Source organism: Typopeltis vanoorti, chromosome 5, assembly GCF_054136105.1.
Source record: "Typopeltis vanoorti isolate ZY-2024b chromosome 5, IOZ_Tvanoo_1.0, whole genome shotgun sequence".
In the NCBI taxonomy this organism is placed as follows: Eukaryota; Metazoa; Arthropoda; class Arachnida; order Uropygi; family Thelyphonidae; genus Typopeltis; species Typopeltis vanoorti.
Window position 1 is genome coordinate 98,662,501 of NC_143553.1, and position 20,691 is coordinate 98,683,191.

A 20,691-nucleotide genomic window follows, 5' to 3' on the forward strand; every position below is an offset into this window, starting at 1 on the left:
ACAGGAAAGGAGAAAATTTAGGAATATTGTACCTCAGTATGAATATGTTGCAGTTTACCGGTCTAGTAATGAACAGTATTAGATTTCCGTTCTAAAAATTGAAGTATCGGCGAAATCTCCGTCGTTTTGATGGACAAATTCCATTTTTGTTTTCTCCGGAAGGGAGAAAGCACACATCATCACTGTGTGCTTCGTTTTATCGCTAGTATGTGTTCAGTCATGTCGTGAGGATTTTTTCATCCCATACTTAAATATTATGATTGATTATCACTGAAGTTAAATTTGCTTCATCATTAAATGAAATTTTGGATAGATAAATTTCATCAGCACAGGATAGATAAATTTCATCCCAACATATTACAGGAAATTTCATAATGTAGTGCACATATGGGCAATCCCCGGCCCTCTACTTCTTTTGATCCGGTCTTAATCTATTTCAGCGAAGTTTGTCTGATTCATGGTGGGAGAAAACATGGTGTGTTCTACTTAACTCACATTAAGCTGACGTCATGTGACTTGCGCAAAACACACTATGTTTTCTCCAACCAAGGTCTCTTTCTCACTTTGACTAGCGGCGTGTGTGAACGTGTTACAACGTGTCAGTTCGGTACTTGCGTTGGTGTTGTGCTTTGTTCAGTGCCTGCATTGATGTTCTGTTCAGTGCCTGCGGTGTAGAAGGTGTTTTGTTTGACAGTTCTGAATATCGCTTATAAATTTGGGACAATGTCAGGGGTTATTGCAAAAAAAAGAAAAGTAGATGCAGAGAATCGTCAATTTCAAGACAACTGGACGGAAGATTATTATTTTATTCTGAATAAAGATTTGCCTGTATGTTTGCTGTGCAACGAATCCGTATCCGTCAACAAAGAATACAACTTGAAGAGACACTTTACTTCGAGACATGCGGATCACCCAAAAATTGATGGACAACTACGAAAAGATGAAATACAGAAGTTGAAGAAGAACTTGGATACCCAGCAGCAAATATTCGACAAGCAAAGAACGCAGCGCCACAGCATTGTCAAAGCCAGCTTTGTGGTAAGCGAAAAAATCGCTAAGTCATTTGGTGAAGGAGAATTTATCAAAGAATGTTTGCTGGATGTTGCAAGTATAATATGTCCCGAAAAGAAAAAAGACTTCGAGAATATTCGTTTGTCGAGACGTACTGTTGTCCGACGGATAGAAATTATGGCTGATGATATCAAAAAAAGTTTAAAAGAGAAGATTGCTAGATTGGAAGCATTTTTAATTGCTTTGGATGACAGCATCGATGCTTCCGATACAGCACAACTAGAAATATTTATTCGAGGAGTTGATGCGGATTTCAACATCACAGAAGAATTATTGGCCTTCGGCCGTTGAAAGGAACAACTACCGGTGAAGATATATTTGAAACAGTCAACACAGTCTTCGAGAGATTTGGGCTTAAATGGAGTTCACTATCTGGCATTTGCACTGATGGAGCCCCTGCAATGGTTGGTGCACAGAAGGGATTTATTGGAATAGTTCATGAAAGAGCAATAGAACTACAGATCCATCCGGAAAATTTAACAAATTTTCACTGCATTATCCACCAACAAAATCTGTGTGCAAAATCGATTAAATTCACAAATGTTATGGAAGTTGTAGTAGGTATTAACTTTATTAAGTCACGGTCACTTAATCACCGCCAATTTAAGGAGTATTTGGCAGACCTATTTTCGGATTATGAAGATGTGTATTATTATTGTGAAGTGAGGTGGTTGATTAAAGGTAAAATGTTAAAACGATTTTATGATCTGAGACAAGACATTGCAGATTTTATGGACATTAAAGGAAACACAATTAACCAAGTAAAAGATGATGAGTGGGTGTGTGATTTAGCATTCCTTGTAGATGTCACCGGATACCTAAACGAACTGAATCTTAAATTGCAAAAACAAGGACAATTGGTTCATGAACTGCATGGACATGTCAAACTTTTTTGTAATAAACTAAGATTGTTGGAAAGTCAGATAAGAGCTAAAAATTGTTATCATTTTCCTATTCTAACAACTCATAAAAATATCCGTTATAATTGTTATGGAGATGAACTGAAGGCACTAATAGAGCAATTTTATACAAGGTTTGCCGACTTCAAAAACAAAGACTCCACATTCGCTATATTTGCTCTTCCGATGGATGCTGATGTAAATAATGTGTCAGAAAACTTACAGATGGAACTTATTGAGCTTCAGGCTGATTTAGTACTAAATCATTGCTTTGACGGATTTTTATAAATTTTATTTGGTGGAAAAAAAATATACAAATTTACACACCTTTTCAAGAAAAATCATTTGTCTTTTCCGCAGCACATATATGTGTGAACAGTTTTTTTCGAGGATGAAATATAATAAATCAAAAATTCGGACAAGAATAACGGGCGATAACCTCGAAAATTCTATGTGATTCTCCTTAAGTAATATTAACGTCAATATTGATAGTCTCGTAGTTGAAATACGAGGCCAATCTTCACATTAAATTGTTATGTCGTTCATTATATTATAAAATTTATGTAGAGCTTTATACCAAAGCATTATATTATAAATAAATGAAATATGAAGTAGCAACTTATTTTACTTCATTTAATATTAATTTATTTTATTTAATAATTTGGTCTGGCCCTTGACTCAGAGACAGAATGATAATTTTGCCCCGAACTAGGAAAGATTGCCCATGCCTGATGTAGTGTAACGAAAGATTTCTAATGAGTTATTGTAACGATGACTGTTTGCCTATATTGTAATATCTTCGTTATTCTTTATAGCAGTGCGCTTTTGGTTTCATAACCTTTCTTACTTATTCTGTTGCGTACTATGTTTATCCAGCTTTCGTATTTACTAGTCGTATGCCTATGAACACTAGAAAATTTATTTGTTAAGACTGTGCCACCGGTATTTCTATATCGGCATAAGACTCAGTAATACGTCCGGTAGATCTCTCTTTCTCTCTCTCTTACTAGCATAAAGTTTACATAAACAGTCGTGGTTCTGAAGTACTTAAACTATACTTTTAATGCCTTAGTTGTTTCTCTCTCACAGGTCTGAGTTTATTTAGGAACAGTACATTGTAAAATAAAAGATTACATGGCACTCTATTGACATATAATTAAAACACATTTATTTACATTAATAACAAAGTACAGTACATTATTTAAACAATAGGGAGGTTACTCTCGCTACCTATCTGTTGGATTTTTAGTATAAAGAAACAAGCTTTCCCTTTTCAATACTAAATAACTATACAATATAATTACTCAAATCTACTCAATTACTTCTCCGCTTATTAAATCAAATTATTGAAACTCTAATTTACTCACAAAGAGGTTAGATAGCTATGCCAAGTTATCTCACAAATTATCTTCCAATTAATAACAAATCAGAGGACTCTCTATAGACACGTATTACTATTAAGTTAATTATCAGTCCATCTATAACGTATCTCCTAGATTACAAAAGGAATGTACAACAAAAAATGGAACAAACTTACAGAGGCCCTGTGTCACACACACTCATCCAAAGGTCCTGCACTAAAGTCCCTATGCTTTTCCTTTCATCTCGATCCTTAGGCTTCTGTCTGGAGAGTCTTGCTTCAGGGGGAATTTCGTTAGGATATTGGCGGGCTTTGGACTGCAATATTCCGGTACTCGAAAATCTCAGGCAAGAGGTTTCAGCATACGGGCTTGAGGATCGCTTTGTGGTTTTTGGCTTCGGTTGACCTCCCGCGGCAAAAAGACATCCGATCGACACTGCCTCGGGTTTTTACATCGGCTGTTCTCTCGTCATTACGATCGACTTCTCCTCTGGCATGGCTCGCTGTAACGTCCTGTCCTCAGGATGTTACTTCTGGAACTTCTGCCTCTAACTGCCGATTCCGATAACTCCCGATGTTCGGCTCATTCCCTTTTTATTTCACGTTCTCCGGGACCTTGCACGAAGCGTTGTAACCCCCGAAGAATTCGGCACGACTCCTTGATCCTCTGTTAAGACTGACCCGTTCTTTCTTCTCCTCCGCGCACTCCTTTAATCCTATCTTGTCGGGCAGCGGAAACTTGTCTGAACCTTGCCGATCTCTTTGACACTGACCCAGAAGGTGTTTATATGCAGAGCTCACAAATAACTTTCTCACACACTTAAATCGTAAACAACTTTCTTATGCCTTTACATAGAGCTATTATACAAAGTTCCGATGGCAAAGCATTGCTTTTGTTTTTGACATGCTAGAAATTTTTGTTAATTCAGTAAGTACATTCAGTTCCCATAGGGTTATTTACATTAATATTTAGCATAAAATATATAGAGACATACAAGGTTATTTTTGTAACAATCTCATTAGACTTAACCTCTGTAAAAATCGATGTAAAGCGCTTTGGTAACATCGAGTTTTGTGAATTCGTATACTATTCTATACATTTATAACAACAGAAATAATACATTTTCTCAGAATCTTTGGAAAAAAGTACTGTTGATTGACTGCATAAATGCAGTTTACGGCTGGTTCGACCCATTAATTTTCGAGGATTGTGCAAAAAAAAAAAAAAAAACCTGAACTACTGGCTGTTTCTATACCTTCTAGAACTGTTATTTATTTTATTACATATGTAGTTGATCTCTTAAAAAACCATCCATGCCACTCTACATCTGAATTCAAGCACGAAGAATTTTTATAAAACCTACTCCCAAAACTCCGTTAATTGGTCACAGATTTTCTAGAAAGGGAACCCGAGCACAGAACGCTTTTTAGGGTAGACTATTGCTACATCAGCAGTTGCATTCCTACTAGTGATACTTGGTGTTACATCACTACCCTCTTCCTGCACGACACACACACAAAGAAAAAAAAAAACGTTTTTTTAAAGTTATCCTTCCAGTAATTTATAATATGCGGTTTAAAAATGAAATAAAATACTCTAATATCTTTTCATTTCCCATAGTAAATGGACGTACTCTTCTAGTGTAAACTTTACTTTTAGAAATCGGCCGGTAGTTGGTCCCTATCCTTATCCTCGCTGCAAAATTGAGTGTATTACTAGCCAGTGTGAAGAGATTATATACTCGTAGATGCAGATGACATGGGAATGCACAGACTGTCATCGCCTAATTCTAACCGTAGTTCTGTGTACTATTACGTTTTTTTATTTTTTATTTTTTAAATAGTTGGGGTGAAAGATCTTTTTTTTTTGTTTTGTTTTTTTTCACGAGATAAAACTGCTTACCTGTGCAAAAAGTTCGATTAACTCTAGAACAAATCGAAGTCAACAAACATTGCGCAAACAGGTGACTACAATCGAACCTATAATCTTATATTATTAATACATGTTGCTCAGTTTATTTGCTGTGCAATTTGATATTAACATAGCACTTCATTTTCCAACGTGCAGAAAATATTTTTGGGAATTTAAAAATGATGAAAATAGAATTAATAAACTTAGATTAAAAAAAAAAACACTTCCATATCTGTTTTTGAAAATACAAACTCAGGACAATATATTTCCTATCATCTTTATCGGAAGATCCAATAGAGAAATATAAGCCGGTTATGCGTATAAAATATCCCACACGTCAATAAATGTAACCTTGTGGTAGCTCTCTACAGGAGAAAAATCATTAGGTTTGATTCTATACATTTACTTGGGATTTTTTTTCTGCGATTCTAGAGCAAATCGATCAAAAAGATCGTCTTTCTTTTCTCCCCCCCCCCCGGTAAAACTCCGCTTTTTTTTTTTTTTTTTAATCCTGCTACTTGGCAAAGATCACAAAACAAAACATATACGAATGCATACAAATAAATACTGGTTAATATTAAAAAAAAAAAATAAAAATATCGCTTTTTTTTCTAGCATGGCATTGAAATGCAGGCGACTTTAAGAAGCTGCTTACTTATTTCTAAAAGTTAGAGCTGAAATAGTGCCGTTTGCTCCCTTTGGGATATGAAAACGCATTGGAGGATTTATTTATATTTTTTTAAATAAACATTTTCATTAAGTGATGATTTAAATTTGCCAACTGAAGATAGCAAACTTTGTTCGTTTAAAATGACGTTTCGCGACACTCCCTGCTTTAGAACCAATTAGAATGAGATAGCGTGATTGAAACGACACAAAACGAGGGATAAAAGATAAAATATATATATATAAAAAAAAGTATAGAAAGAATGAAACGTAAATAAAATGAACGATACTTGTGCTGTGATATATTGTGAAAGTTATTACAAGACTGAATTTAACAATAACTGAAATATAATAAGAATAATATTTAAAACCAGCCACTTTGAAAAAATAAAAAAAAAATTGAATTAAAATATCCCAGACGCTATTAAATTCTTTAATTCAGAGCGAGAGGTTTATTCTGTTTTTATCGCTTCTATATGTAAAACACGAAAAATTATATCGAAAAGCTTGGATGAGTTTCGAATTACGGATAAAAATATACTAAAAAAAACACGATTTTTTTTCATATACATCACATTTATCAGTTTCAAATATTCATGGATATGAGAGCACCAATGTGACCTTATCGCCCCCCCCCCCCCACACACACACAAATATGTCGGCAACTATGCCCCTGGGAGCATCTGTTCCTGAGTGAGCGCTCAGGAAGTACGATTAGTGTTTAACCTTATTTTGTAACTGCGAATTCTCTTTTGTATATAAAAATTCCAATGTTATCTTAAGAACGAGAGTTCAAACCTGTTTTAAAAACATGCCTGAAATTCATTAATTATATATCGTTTCTTTTGTTAGCACTTAATTTCATGCTGTTCATTAATCAACCGATAACCACCGGATCGGAGTTTACCAACAGCCATAGGAATGCGGTATTTATAAGTTATATATATCTCGTAAGCTAATTGTCAATAGGTTGTACAGCTTGCTTAGAAGAAGCTCAACAATCTGATTTCCATTTAGGTCTCTTAATTAGAGATTGACCATGTAACCAACTGCAAAATTCCATTTCTGACGGTAATCGGCAGCGGTTTCTTGGATATCATGAGAATAAACAGTTGGAAAGGAAGAAATTCCTTGTGTGTCTTCTAAAGATGGTTTCTCTTTGTTAAAATAAAATATGGTACATTAGTTGCCAATTAAAATTAATTCTCATGTATTAGACTGGTAGTTCTCATAATGGTGTTATTATACACGTAGGTATGTTCCTATTTTCCACTCAAGACAGTTTGGCGATCTTTCTTTTGTGCTCTGGTAGGAGCGTCAGTGTATCGATGGATCACCACCATTAACCAGGAGTATCCCGTTATGTTCTTTATAGAAAATCCACGTCCATGGTCAATGATCGAGTTTCCCATCTTCCTCCTCATTGGAATTCTTGGGGTAAATAAACCTAGTTTTCAGAAATAATTTGAACAGTAGTAATTTAACGAAGAAGTTTATTTTGTAAATTATTCTTGAATTTGAACTTAGCATTATTCACTTGCCGTCATTTTATTAATTAATGATATTAATCTTACTGAGGATCAACTCCTTCTTCATATAATTCTGATTTATATCGTTAAATTTTTCATTAATTTACTTCATTAGCATTAAACTGTTCACCTTTAAAAAGATTTTGTCAGTTTTCCCTGGCTGCAAGTATGATAAATGAACTACTCAAGCGGTTTCACTAGAAGAAGAAAAAAAATTAAAATAATAAGATCAGCAAGCACTGACAAAGGACCGTAAACATCTTGTTCAAGTTGAAATGAAAATACTGACTTGCACAAAACTATAAAATGGGCACTAAATCTCTAAAGTTCTCCAATGTCCGCTGAAACATTGGTACGGTTTCAGTGGACGTTGAAACTCGTAGTTATGCCACCAATTGACAAAAGAATTCTGTTTAATGATTGTGAGTGATGACCAACATCGAATGCCGCAATGACTGATAAAGAACATTATTTGGTGAACACAATCCACTGTTGTTTGTTCGCCACAATACGCTGTTAATAAATATTTACAGAAGGATGTTGTAGAAGAAAAAAATATATTAATGTGAAATAGTGCTATATGCCATTGTGAAATACCCTAAGAACGAAATTGATATTTACGAGATTAATCCAGTTGCTTATCATCTCAGTGGCACCTAAGACAATGTTGTAAAACACAGATAGAAAAAAAAAAAATGCAGAAAGTGAATAGGCAAGAAATATACGTTATCGAGAATGTTTAGAAAAATGATTACTATATGTAGATGTGAGATAGGAGTTTTGTGATGATTGTATTCGTGCTATTAATACCATTCATCAAGTAAAAGATTTCTGCTTCCACAAAGCGATTTATCCACAATAACTGGAGAGGGTGTGATCTGTAGTGCTCAGCATTTCTAAGATTTGTGATTTTAATCTCACATCGCATGAATTGCTTTCACTGCTTCCCTTGGGAAAAAAAAATCAGCAGAGTTTGTGGCTATTTTATTTGACCTGAAATATAATGTGTGCCAAAAAAATAATATATATATGGAATAATGAGAAGCAATGATTCGAATCTGGAGAAAGTTTCCATTCAAATTCGAAAAGATGTCTTGAATGTTGATTAGCAACTTTTGGGTCATTAGCTACAGAAAGAGTGGCATTCGAAGCTGGATAGATTGCAAAAAATATCGCACTTGCTTTTTCTATCTGGTTGCGAATTAGAGAGTAAATTCTGGGCATATATGCTTTTCTAGTAATGTCACAATAGTTTGTTACACATCATATGGCTGTGAAAGATCTGAGTTCGAATTCTGTCATGGATAGGAGGAAATATTTAGGACTTTTCAACCAAGACTAGGTAGAAAGTATATAATACTGATCTGAGAATTCGGTCCAGTTCACATACACATAAAGCATAAAAATTTGAGTTATCTACCATCCAACGAGGACGTAACAGTATGGTTAAAGAGAAGATCAATAACATTAAGTTGTATTGTTCAGATTTATAATCGAGGCAGCTATCGAAGTAATATGTCTTCCAGTTCTGTCGTATTTTTTATGTGAATCCCAACCACGAGAGGCTGTCAGCCCATCCATAGTACTAATACTTATGTACTAGGTTAAAATGGCTTGAAACTTTTTTCAAGTCATTTCAAATCTCCCGCCTAAACATATTCACCAATCATTCAAGCTCACATTTTAATAGGATTTTAGTAGGATTCGAACCCACAGCTTGTTGGTTGGAGAGCGGATATACCAACCAGACCAGCAGTGATAAACAATGCGCTAATGTTATAAAAAACCCTCTCAATTCTTATAACTTCATTCCCTTGTTTAACCCAGACTTATTTGTTGTTGTTGTTGTTGTTGTTGTTGTTATAATCCTTGGCTTCAAAGATCTAGTAAGTGTTCTTTCTGTTCTTGATTAATCAGGAAATCATATTTTTTCCAATCGAGGGTTCATGCTGTTCGAATGTGCTGTGGAAGCACCAAGACTAAGCTGACTGTAAAAAAAAGTGCAACTGACTCTAAAATGGTATAACTGACTTTTCTATGGTCTGAACAATGCGCGAAAAGTTGCAAAGATTTCTTTAGATAGATGTCTTCATAAATCACGTAATTTATTATTATTATTATTATTACCACTGTAATAATAATAATAATATGCTGCTGCTGCTGCTGCTGTTACATAGCGCCTGCATGGAGTCCCAGGAGATTCATTCAGTTAGGTCACTCCATTCCACTGCACTAATCTAAATCGTGTGGTGGTTACTCCGTATTGCATTACACTACAGTTTATATACTGTATTTCCATATTAAAGCGGGGGGGGGGGAATTCGTTTTCCTGTTATTAAATAGTGTTGTCGTTTTTTATGTTGTGAGAAGCTTCTGAAAACGTTTGGAGTCTTCTGTGACATTCAAGTCAACTGGTTTTAGAGGGCGGATGTTTCCTTCACTTAAAACGCTTAGACTGCTTATCTGCGAAATAAGAAAATCTTCTAAATACTCCCTCCCCCCCCCTCTCTTTCTCCATTTACAGAGAAAATAGATTCGTTGAAATTGAGATTTTAATTTCATGAACCAAAAGGTCTTTGCGACTGAGTGGTTTAGCCTCGCTTTCTTCGTAAAGATACCTGAGTTCTAATTCCGTTATTAGAACCTTGTTTGGCCCCTCCCTTCCCCCGAGTCAAAAATGTTAATAGACCTTTGGATTTCACACTAAGCCAACAAACTGTGCACTGTGAATATGCGTTTGATATGTTGTTGTGCTTATTATAGAGGGAAACCGCTGTATTACATTATAATCAGTTTCAGTGTTTATCTATTTCTAACATGTTTGTTAAGTATTAAATTTAATGACAGCAGTGAGCACTTCAGCTCGCTGGTATTATTATTATTATTATTATTTATTTATTTATTTATTGTAAATTAAATTAAATTAATTTTTTTGAGGAACTAATTAGATTAGCCACTTGCTATAAATCAAAACATCGTTAATACTTTCGATTAAATTGCAAATTCGCTAATCAAAAGAGCTGTCTTATCGTATTCCGTTTCGATGATAAACGATGATAAAGGTGCTTATCACCCTTTGGTGATAGACACCTGAGTTCCGATCTCATCTAGGACCCGAAGAACCTTTAGAGACCTTCCACTGAAGTTGAATTAGCTAATTTTTTAAATTCTCGTTTAGCTCCTCAGTTTATTCTAACCAAGTTTCTAGAACTACCTGCCTAGACTACACTGATTTAACAGACATATCAGACTATGCATGTAGATAGGATTAACCCACCATCGTGATAGCAACAACCTATTGACGAAGTTACACGTAACCTCAGTACTCAACAGGGTGAATACTTCCGTTTGCTTAAATTATTTTTTTTCTCCGTTTTTATGTGAATCCTTCCGCAGAATACTGTAAGCCTGCAATACATTAGTACCGTGTGTGGGGACTAAATAATGAGCCTGTCTAGTGGAATAATGAACTGTATAATTGAAACCTCATATTTTCATTCTAAACTTATGTAACATGAAAAAAAAAATAGTATTAAAATATTTTATATTTGAAAATCTGAAGTTTTGAAATTTTTAGGTTGTATTCTTATGCACATTTAATATGCTTTTTTTTAAAACGAAATTTCTTTTCAGGGTATTATTGGAACAGCTCTCATCAAATTCGGCGTAATGTGGTGCAGTATAAAAAGAAAATCACCTCTGAGTAGCTCACCAGTTACTGAGGTAAGATAAGCTGGGCTTCATCTGACAGTTCCGATGATTTTCAGTTGAAATAATTATACTGTATATATTGCTCTGAATTACAACTGGGGAGATGTGGAGATCGGTTAACTAACGATTCGGCCACTTTATACATCTCGCGTCTTCTTGCATAATACATCCTAACTCATTTTCATTTGTATGTGTCTGTGTATGTTCCATGGAGAATCTTGTTAAATTTCTTCTGGGAGAAAATTAAATCCTACATGCCGGATCGACTAATTATGAAATCCACAAAATTGTGAAAAAAAACAAAAAACAAAACTAGAAAATCCCAAGGTTTTTCATTCTCTTTCTTCTGTAGACCTAGCATCATGCGACGTTTTTATCAAATATACAGCTTCTTTTAAGTAAGATTAATCGGAAGTGAAATTATTATTATTATATGAGACCTCCAGGAGTCAAGGACTCATCGAGGGAGGCTGTAAATTACCCAACCCAGCTATCATAACCTTCCCTTAAATTCATTTACACTAGCTGCACTCACTACCCGTAAGGGCAAATTACTCCACTCACTCACTGCTCTCTGGGAGAAAAACCTAGCTCTTAACCCTTTCTTGACTCAGAACAATCTCAACTTCCATGGATGTCCCCGTGTTCTCTCTCCCCGCCTTCCATATAACGAAAAATTTCATCATTTTAAATGCTATAACACCCATTCAAAGGTTTATAGACCCTATCATATCACTCCTCTTTCTCCTGTTAACCAGAGTCTGTAATCTACATATTCGCAATCTGTCCTCATAATTCATGTTGGAGGTTTAATGGAATAATTATCAGCACTGAGAAAGGATTAAAAATAATTTTAATACTTCCAATATTCGTCTCTGTCACAGAGACATCTTCAGGGATTACAAAAAAACTTTTTGTAACAACACACACACACACAAACGTAATAGAGTAGTGAGTGAAACTGAAGTCCTATCTAGATGGTGCGCCCTCTATGGGCATTTGCAGGTGGCCTAGGATGTAAAGAGGGATTTCTAATAATTAATGTTTCCCAAATTTTGGGAAGTTTAATGCAACCGTATTTGTTTAAATTAAGTTGATTCCTGAGTGCCGATGCAGATTCAAAAAACAGTCTCTCTCTTTTGAATTTACTATGGTGGAGCATGGGCGTTTTTTTTTTCAGGAGATCCTGTGGGTAGTATCCAAAACATGGTCTGCAAGGCCAGATTGACCATAATCGTGTTTGCAGATGTAAGATCTGTGTTCTTCTAACCGGATGGATGCTGACCTGCCTGTCTGTCCGAAGTAAGCCAGTTTACAGGCACAAGGTACTCTATATACTCAAGGCACTGAGAGAGGAGGGAGCTGGTCTTTAGTGGAACGGATAAGGGTAGCAAGTTTACGGTAGGGCTTAAAAGCTGTATGGAGGTTGTACTTTTTTTAATGATCTGGCTATTTTTTCTGATGTACCACAGATGTAAGGTATGGTGATGGCATTTCTGTAGTCCTTCTGAAGAGGTGGTCGGGGAATGGGGGATTTGATTATTTCTTTAATCCTGTAGTCATTGTAGCCATTGGAACGGAAGGTGTTGTGTATGTCTGTGAGTTCAGTTGAAAGGGCAGTTTCGCTGGAACAAAGATTGTGGGCTCTATTGGTTAGAGTTTTAATAATGCCATATTGCTGAGAGGGGGTGGTGGTGGGAGAGTTTGTGAATGTATCTGCCTGTATGAGTAGGTTTAAGCTTACCATTAGGAAGGCATGTTGCTACGATGTCAAGGAAGGGTAAACTATTGTTATTTTCCTTTTCCATCGTAAACTGGATTCTTGGATGTAGACTATTGAGGTGACTGTGGAAGGAATCTAATGTGTCTGGGCCATGAGGCGAAATAGAGAACACATCATCTACATATCTTAGCCAGATAGAAGGTTTTAGAGGGGAAGAGTCTATGGCTCGTTTTTCAAAATTTTCCATGCAAAAATTGGCAAGATGGAGTGAGAGGGGGGGGGGGCTATGGCAGTTCCCTCTATCTGTTTGTAGATTTTGTTCTTCCAAGAAAAATAACCAGAGTTGATGGCAAAGGAAAATAGATCTAAGATATCAGAAGGAAGAACGTTTTTTAAGAGTGTTAAGGTGTCGGTTAGGGGAATATTGGTAAACAGTGAGATTATATCAAAGCTGACCAATATGTCTGTACTATTTAAAGTAAGATTTTCAATTAAGTTTTTAAAGTGGGTAGAGTTTTTTACATAAGATGTGGTAAGACCAGTGAGGGGGGTTCAAGTGTTAGCTAGCTGCTTTGACAATTTGTAGCAAGGTGCATTGATGGCATGTACTATAGGTCTGAGGGGAGAATTAGGTTTATGGATTTTAGGTAAGCTGAATATACGGGGAGAGGGACGAGAACCGAATGGTTTGAGTTTTTTTGTAATGTTTAATTTTTTAACTTGAGTTTTTGTGGAATCGTGTTCAAGTGGTATGTAGGTAGCGCGATCACGGAGAATAATATCCATTTTCCGATTACATTCTGAGGCGTTAAGAACGACAGTGGCATTACCTTTATCAGCTCTGGTCATGACAATACTTATTTCTTTCCGTAATTTTCTGAGGGCAGAGAGTTGTCTGGAAGATAAATTCATTCTTGGAGGTGACGACCAGGAGAGAATGTTAGCTACGTCAAGTCTAATGTTATTGGCTGTTGGAACTAAGTGACATATTCCGCGTTCGATGTTGTACATAATATCCAATACCGGAACTTCTTTAGGTGCGACCGCAAAATTGTGTCCGAGGCTTAGGGCACCAACGGCATCTTCGCTGAGTCGTTTTGACGATAGGTTGACTACTATATGGAGCGGTTGAGCTTGAGGTGGCGGTTTAGGATTTACAGAGGTTATTAAACTTTTTTTTCAAAAGTTTAATAAGCTAATCCCTCCTCTCTCAGTGCCTGGAGTATATAGAGTACCTTGTGCCTGTAAATTGGCTTACTTCTGACAGACAGGTAGGTCAGCATCCATCCGGTTAGAAGAACACAGATCTTACATCTGCAAACACGATTATGGTCAGTCTGGCCTTGCAGACCATGTTTTGGATACTACTCACAGGATCTCCTGAAAAAAAAAGGCCCATGCTCCACCATAGTAAATTCAAAAGAGAAAGACTGTTTTTTGAATCTGCATCGGTTGCATTAAACTTCCCAAAATTTGGGAAACATTAATTATTAGAAATCCCTCTTTACATCCTAGGCCACCTGCAAATGCCCATAGAGGGCGCACCATCTAGATAGGACTTTAGTTTCACTCACTACTCTATTACGTTTGTGTGTGTGTTGTTACAAAAATTTTTTTTGTAATCCCTGAAGATGTCTCTGTGACAGAGACGAATATTGGAAGTATTAAAATTATTTTTAATCCTTTCTCAGTGCTGATAATTATTCCATTAAACCTCCAACATGAATTCTGCACAGCACTTAAGCCTCAACACACACCGGTCCTCATAATCTAAATCCCATAATCCGGATATAATCTTTGTAACTCTTCTTTGCACCTTTTCCACAGCTTCTTTATTCCCTTGGAACTCGGGAGACGAAATCTGCGCAGAGTAAACCAAGAGTGGTCTTTTCAAAGCGCCTTATAAAGAGGCAAAATTACTTCCTTATCCTTACATGTCAAGGTTCTCTTCAACATAGCAATTATCCTCTGAGTTGTATTTGCAACTTTTGCTGTGTGACCTTTGAACTTTAAATTCTTATCCACCAATACACCAAGATCCCTTGCCTCTTCAGTTTCTTGTAGCATAACCCCGCTAATATAATATGCCGCTGGATCTCTAATCACGCCAAAGTGCATAACTTTACACTTACTAACATTAAACTGATAGCCATTTTCGTTTGCCCAGATTTCCAGTCTATTCAAATCATTTTGTAATTGCTGAATATATATTTTGTATATATAAATCGTATTTATATAATATAAATATATAAATCGTATTTAAAATTTAACAAATTATTATTATTTACTTAATAGTGGCATACTAGAGATAAATTTTTACTTTTCTTAAAAAATGTATTTGGGCCAACATTTATTTTCTAATTTAAATAATTTTGTTTATTGGATGATCACTGCTTTATTAAGATGCCTTCGCTTTGATCAGAAGTTATTTCGTGATACATTTCCCGATCTAGGCTTTTGATATTTAACAGATGATAGCATATAAAGGTTAGTTAGTTACTGTCATTATTAAGTTAAGATCTCAAACACTGGATCTCTTCAAAAGCCATTCATGTTTATATGCATTGCAATAATATCCGAAAAATTCAAACTTTGTGTATAAGCAAAACTAATGGCTGACTTCCTTTTTTGTTTTTCTTTTTTTTTTTCAACTAACTCATCTCCCAAAACAACTTATTTATTTCATTCTATGTATGCCATGCCATTTTTCGAACTGAAGCATTTCAATTTCATTATGTTACTTCGTATATTAATTATTGCATTAATACTGATATCCCTACCTGTCTACTAAAGATGAGCGCCCAACTTGAACACACACACACACACACACACACACACACACACACACACACACACACACACACACACACACACACACACACACACACACACAGTAATTACATAAATGTTATGTGTGCCTAATTACATACATCAATGATATGCTTTGTTTTAATTTAATGTCAGTTTTTTAAAGGTGCAAATTTATTTTTAGGTATTTCTTATTGCTGTATTAACCAGTTTGTTTAACTTTCCGAATCCATTCACAAGAGTAAATGCCAGAAATCTAATCAAGGTTCTGTTAAACCCATGTGGTATAGAGGAACATTCTCCGTTATGGTAAGTGTTACATTCAGAACTATTTGGCGATTTAAAAAAAAAAAAAAAAAGTTTCGACAAGAATAGCAGCGAACTTCTCAAAATACACAAATAATGAGCTGGAAAACATTAACAATAAATAATAAAATAAATAAATAAACCAAAGTGTTCTTTCATAGCTTCTCGGTAACTTCCATAGACGTTAGATCTGCAAAAGAAACAGAGGTCAAATTCCAGTCACTGATGGAACTATTCTAAGTCTTTTTTCAAAATTAACTCTTTTGATGTAATCTGGAAGCCTTCCATCACTATCGACCAACAGGGGGATCTTCTTACTTATAACGATTCCTTTGTACAAAATTTTCCCCAAACTTTCTCATTGTATTTTGTACAAAATACAATGGGAAAGTGTGGGAACCTCAGGAGGTTGCTCTTGATAGTTCTAAGGCATTCGATCGGGTTGGCACAAAAAAGTATATTAAGTAAGTTATAATCATATGGTGTGTCTGCAGATTTCAGCAATTGTTCCACAACTTTCTTTCCGAGTTGTACATTTCGTGTGATGCTACATGAATCATTATTCTCAGAAATTTTACAATTAATGCTGGCATTCTACAAGGTTCTTTCCCTTCTGTATAGCAATGATCTTTGACTGACTGAAAATCGAATGCACAGTTTTGCTGGTAACAGTATATACAGTACTGTACTCCTCTTTCTTGTTTGAAAAACTTTGCACTACATATCAGCAAAACAATCTTCATCATATCAACTTCTGCAATCTTAAATTATAATTTCCAAATTACTATTCAATGATGTTCTGATAAGTATATTAATATCAGTCTTCAATTTTAATTTTAAGTAAAACTCGATCGTGTCTTATTTCTCATAAAAAAAGAGAAGAAGCTTACGATCAGCAACCTTACTTTTGCTAACACTCAAATATCTGACAAGATGATATTTATCTTCTTGTCAGAAGATAAATATCATCTTGTTAAAAAATTTTATGTTAAAAAAGGTTATTCGAAGAATAACCTTTTTTAACATAAAATTACAAATATGGCCTCCTCAGCATCCAAAAAAATTAGGTTTTCTGTTTCGTCCGAGACGTCACGTTTAAACAGCTATTAACTCTGTGCAAATCACAAATCCGTTCCACTGTTGAATACTGTTTTTGGGGTGGGGACCACTAAAAGGATTTGACCCTGGGTAGAAGCGAGAGAGAGAGCAGTTAGGTTGATTAATGACTCGTGTAACCCACCAATAATCTCTACTTTCTTTCAAAAAGACTGGTAGTTCTGATTATATTTTCTACAAATACGAATATTTCCATTATTACTGTTCATCAGAATTGGCGTTAATAATTCCCCCCCCCCCCCCACTCTTTCTCTAAATCTATTGACACAGACAGAAACTAGTCAGATATTCAACATTCATTCTACCAGTGTCCTGAGAGTACAATCTGATCCAGTGTTAAAACTTTTCTTTTTTTCCTCCTCAACTTTCGGCTCATCTCCCGTATATGGGATTCATGATTGTACGTGGTCATGTCTTTATTTATTGTTAATATTAGTTTTATTTATTTTTTAAGCGAATCATTTAAAAGTTCGCAGTACTTTTGGTTTTGGCGAACATCAGTTGATACCATTTTAAGTGCACACTCATAATATTTAAAAGTGAAGATACTTTTAAAAATGAAGCTTCTTATATAAGAGAAGCGTACTCAAAAATGGATTTCATAAAAAAACTGTTTTTTAAAACAGGCGAAGACGTGCCATGAATCGACTAAAATACCGAATACATACACGAGAACCATTTTATAAATACTGATTGGATATGTTACTTCAAATAGAGAACATGTTTCTTCTTCTTCTTCTTGTTTTAAGCTTCAAGCTTGTTGCATCAATGATGCTTCAATGCAGGCAGTCTGTCCATCATTTTCTTGATCTATCCACCGGTCTTTTCGTATTTGGTTTCTAGTTTAACTATTCGTTTTGGGTCCATTCTGTTAACATTTATTCCATTCTGATCTCTTTTTTATCTGGTCGTTTATGAGTTGTAACAGACATTCTTTATATACTTTTCATATTTGTAGCGGAGTAAAGTAGAGAGCCCTCCCACAATATAAGTCCTTGGACTCCTTGGAGGTGTCACGTAATAATAATAATAATACATTTTTTTCTTAATGTTTTCATTTCACATTTTTTATTTATCTTTTATATTTTTCATGTTTCTATTTTTGTTTCACATGTATAAATCAATATGGGTCGTATTACTGCTTTAAAAGGAATTTAGTGTGCAAATTTCTGAACATTTGTTAGAGTTTCAGTCAAGATTCATTAGCACACACACACGTTGAAATACGATGGATGAATTCTGATATCATCATCATTGATAATTAAGGGGAAAAGAAAATGTATGAGGGCTGACCGCCTTGGGAGCATCGGGCAGTGGACTCTGTTTCGTATCTTCCAATTTATAGCATACACATTATTTATGAAAATTTGCATTGATTGTAAAATGTTGCAATCGATACCACTAGTTGATTTCTTAAATATTATATTATGAAATGCTAAACTGTTAAGAGGGGGAAGAGTTTACTTTATCTCTTCAAATGTTTAGATAGCTATAAAGCTAGTTCCGTTGACCTGCTCTTAAGACGACATTCTGTTATGTTTAAAAAATAAATTAAAATAATTTAAAATACTTGAATATATTTAATATCTCTGTAGCTCAGTCGGTAACAACAATGTTATTTGGTCGGAAAGGGTTCGACTTTTGCAATCTTGTACCGGAAATACCGAGTTTTTTAACCCAAATCATCCAATGTGATATAAACTGGCTAGAGTATACAGGCAATACATACACATAGCCGACTTGACAGTTAGGATTAATGGCCATATCAGATTATTGATTAGATTGCTAAGATGCCAAATTAATTGGTTATGACAGGCCGTTTGGACCTAAAGTAAGAGGAAGACGATTAAAAATAATTGAATTGAATTAAAATGTTTAATTAGATCATTAAAATGATAGCAAATTGTTAAACTATTTATTTATTTAATTAAAAATCAAAATTAATAAAATAAAATAATATTTAAAAATGCGTGTGAATAAAAAAAGTTAAACAGTAACATAACGTTGACTTTATCTTAACCAACGACATTCATTTATATTTTCTTATTGATCATGAATCATTTCTCTAGTTTCACTAAAGATTTTAATGCTTATTTCGCATCTTAGTAATCGATGGTGGAATTTTACAACTACGGAGCTCCATTTAAATGCTGTAGCAGCGCTCGAAGTTCACGAAAGTGTCGAACTCCTACTGGTAACTCTAGCTTACAAATTGCTCATCACTATCTTCACTATAAGTATACAGGTAAGTCTTCTTTGGTATTTTTATTATTTGCTTTGGTATCGTGCTTTTATGGTATGCTAAGTTGTATGCATATTCCATTTTTTATGTGATTCTCACCCACGAAAGGTTGAAAACCTATCATATATTTAAATACTTTAGGTGGGGTAATGGTTAAATGATCCGGAAGTCTTCTGTAGAGATCAGACATGGTAGCACTTTTCTAAGGTACTTCAGGTCTTTAATAAGCAGATGGCGGTGTCGCATCGGGCAACGAAAATGGTCAACCACCTAAAAATGTTCCCAAACAGCCATGCTCACAGTGGGATTCTAAACCATAGGCCTGTTAGTTGGAGAGTGAGTAAACATCCATTCCACCATCCAGTGCGGTGATAAAATGGCGTCGAATGCCACGTCATGTAAGGCGCCCATTTTATCATGCATAGTTTTAGACTCCTGCAAGCTGGGATTCCTACTTCCCCCACTTGAAAGTTTGCCATTCAACAGTACTGTATAACGTTCTCCATCAATATTCTTTGTTTAAAGAAGATTATCGTTATTATTGGCCTTCCGCCAGGAGAGACTCAAATTCGTAAATATTCAAATATTTACTTCATACCGTTAGTACGTTTAATCGCATTCAACACCATCTTTCTTCTAAGAAAAGCAAACTTAGCTTACAAAATATAATAAGTTGTCGAGACCAATTAAATATTTTGTTCGACTGTCTGCAACGCATTCCTGGTACTCTGAAATATTCTTGTCATGAAACTTTTCGTTTGCACTCAGAAAAGTTTACGAATGTTTACAGAAAATAAAGCTGTTTCTTAGGCTTGAGTTTGTTCACACTAACTCTTTCATTTGTATATTTTGATTTTTACAAAGAATTTGAACAGGATCGCATAATTACACACATGACAGCGAGAGGGTACTGTTGCACAACGAACTTTCGCTGGTGCGAACTACGAAGCCAATTATTAGGTATATTTACTTGTTAGCGAGAATATGATATTCTCGCTAATAAGCAGGTATTTGCAAGAATAGCTTATGCGCTCTTCTTGGCACACAGATCTGCCTCAGCTTATTAGGTTATGAATGCAGAGATGCAGAAAGCGTCCACAGGGATGATGATCCATTCAAACTATCGCCTTCTACGCCACAGATCGAACTGTTCGAATCTGACAATTGACATTTATGACTTAAGAGGTGAAGCGAAAAGCTTTTCATATTCCCCGTTGTCTGTTACGGTAACAGTGAGGGAAAATATTATGAGCAGTTTGCTCGCCCAGAATGGGCATGGAGATTATACATTACTGAAGGAAGTTAAAATGGCTTTTGGTCTTTTGTGTTTGAATGTATCCGTAGGCTC

The 20,691-nt window shown here is 35.2% G+C and overlaps 1 protein-coding gene across 1 annotated transcript in view; it reads left to right on the top strand.

Annotated features, from left to right (window-relative positions):
- LOC150106683 (H(+)/Cl(-) exchange transporter 5-like) overlaps positions 1-20,691 on the top strand; it is an 89,034-nt gene that overhangs the window by 20,536 nt on the left and 47,807 nt on the right. Inside the window, exons 7-10 of the mRNA XM_090393453.1 lie at positions 7,163-7,345; positions 11,071-11,160; positions 15,864-15,988; positions 19,208-19,346. Of these exons, the coding sequence (XP_090249579.1) occupies positions 7,163-7,345; positions 11,071-11,160; positions 15,864-15,988; positions 19,208-19,346 (537 nt within the window). The remainder of the gene's footprint in view (positions 1-7,162; positions 7,346-11,070; positions 11,161-15,863; positions 15,989-19,207; positions 19,347-20,691) is intronic.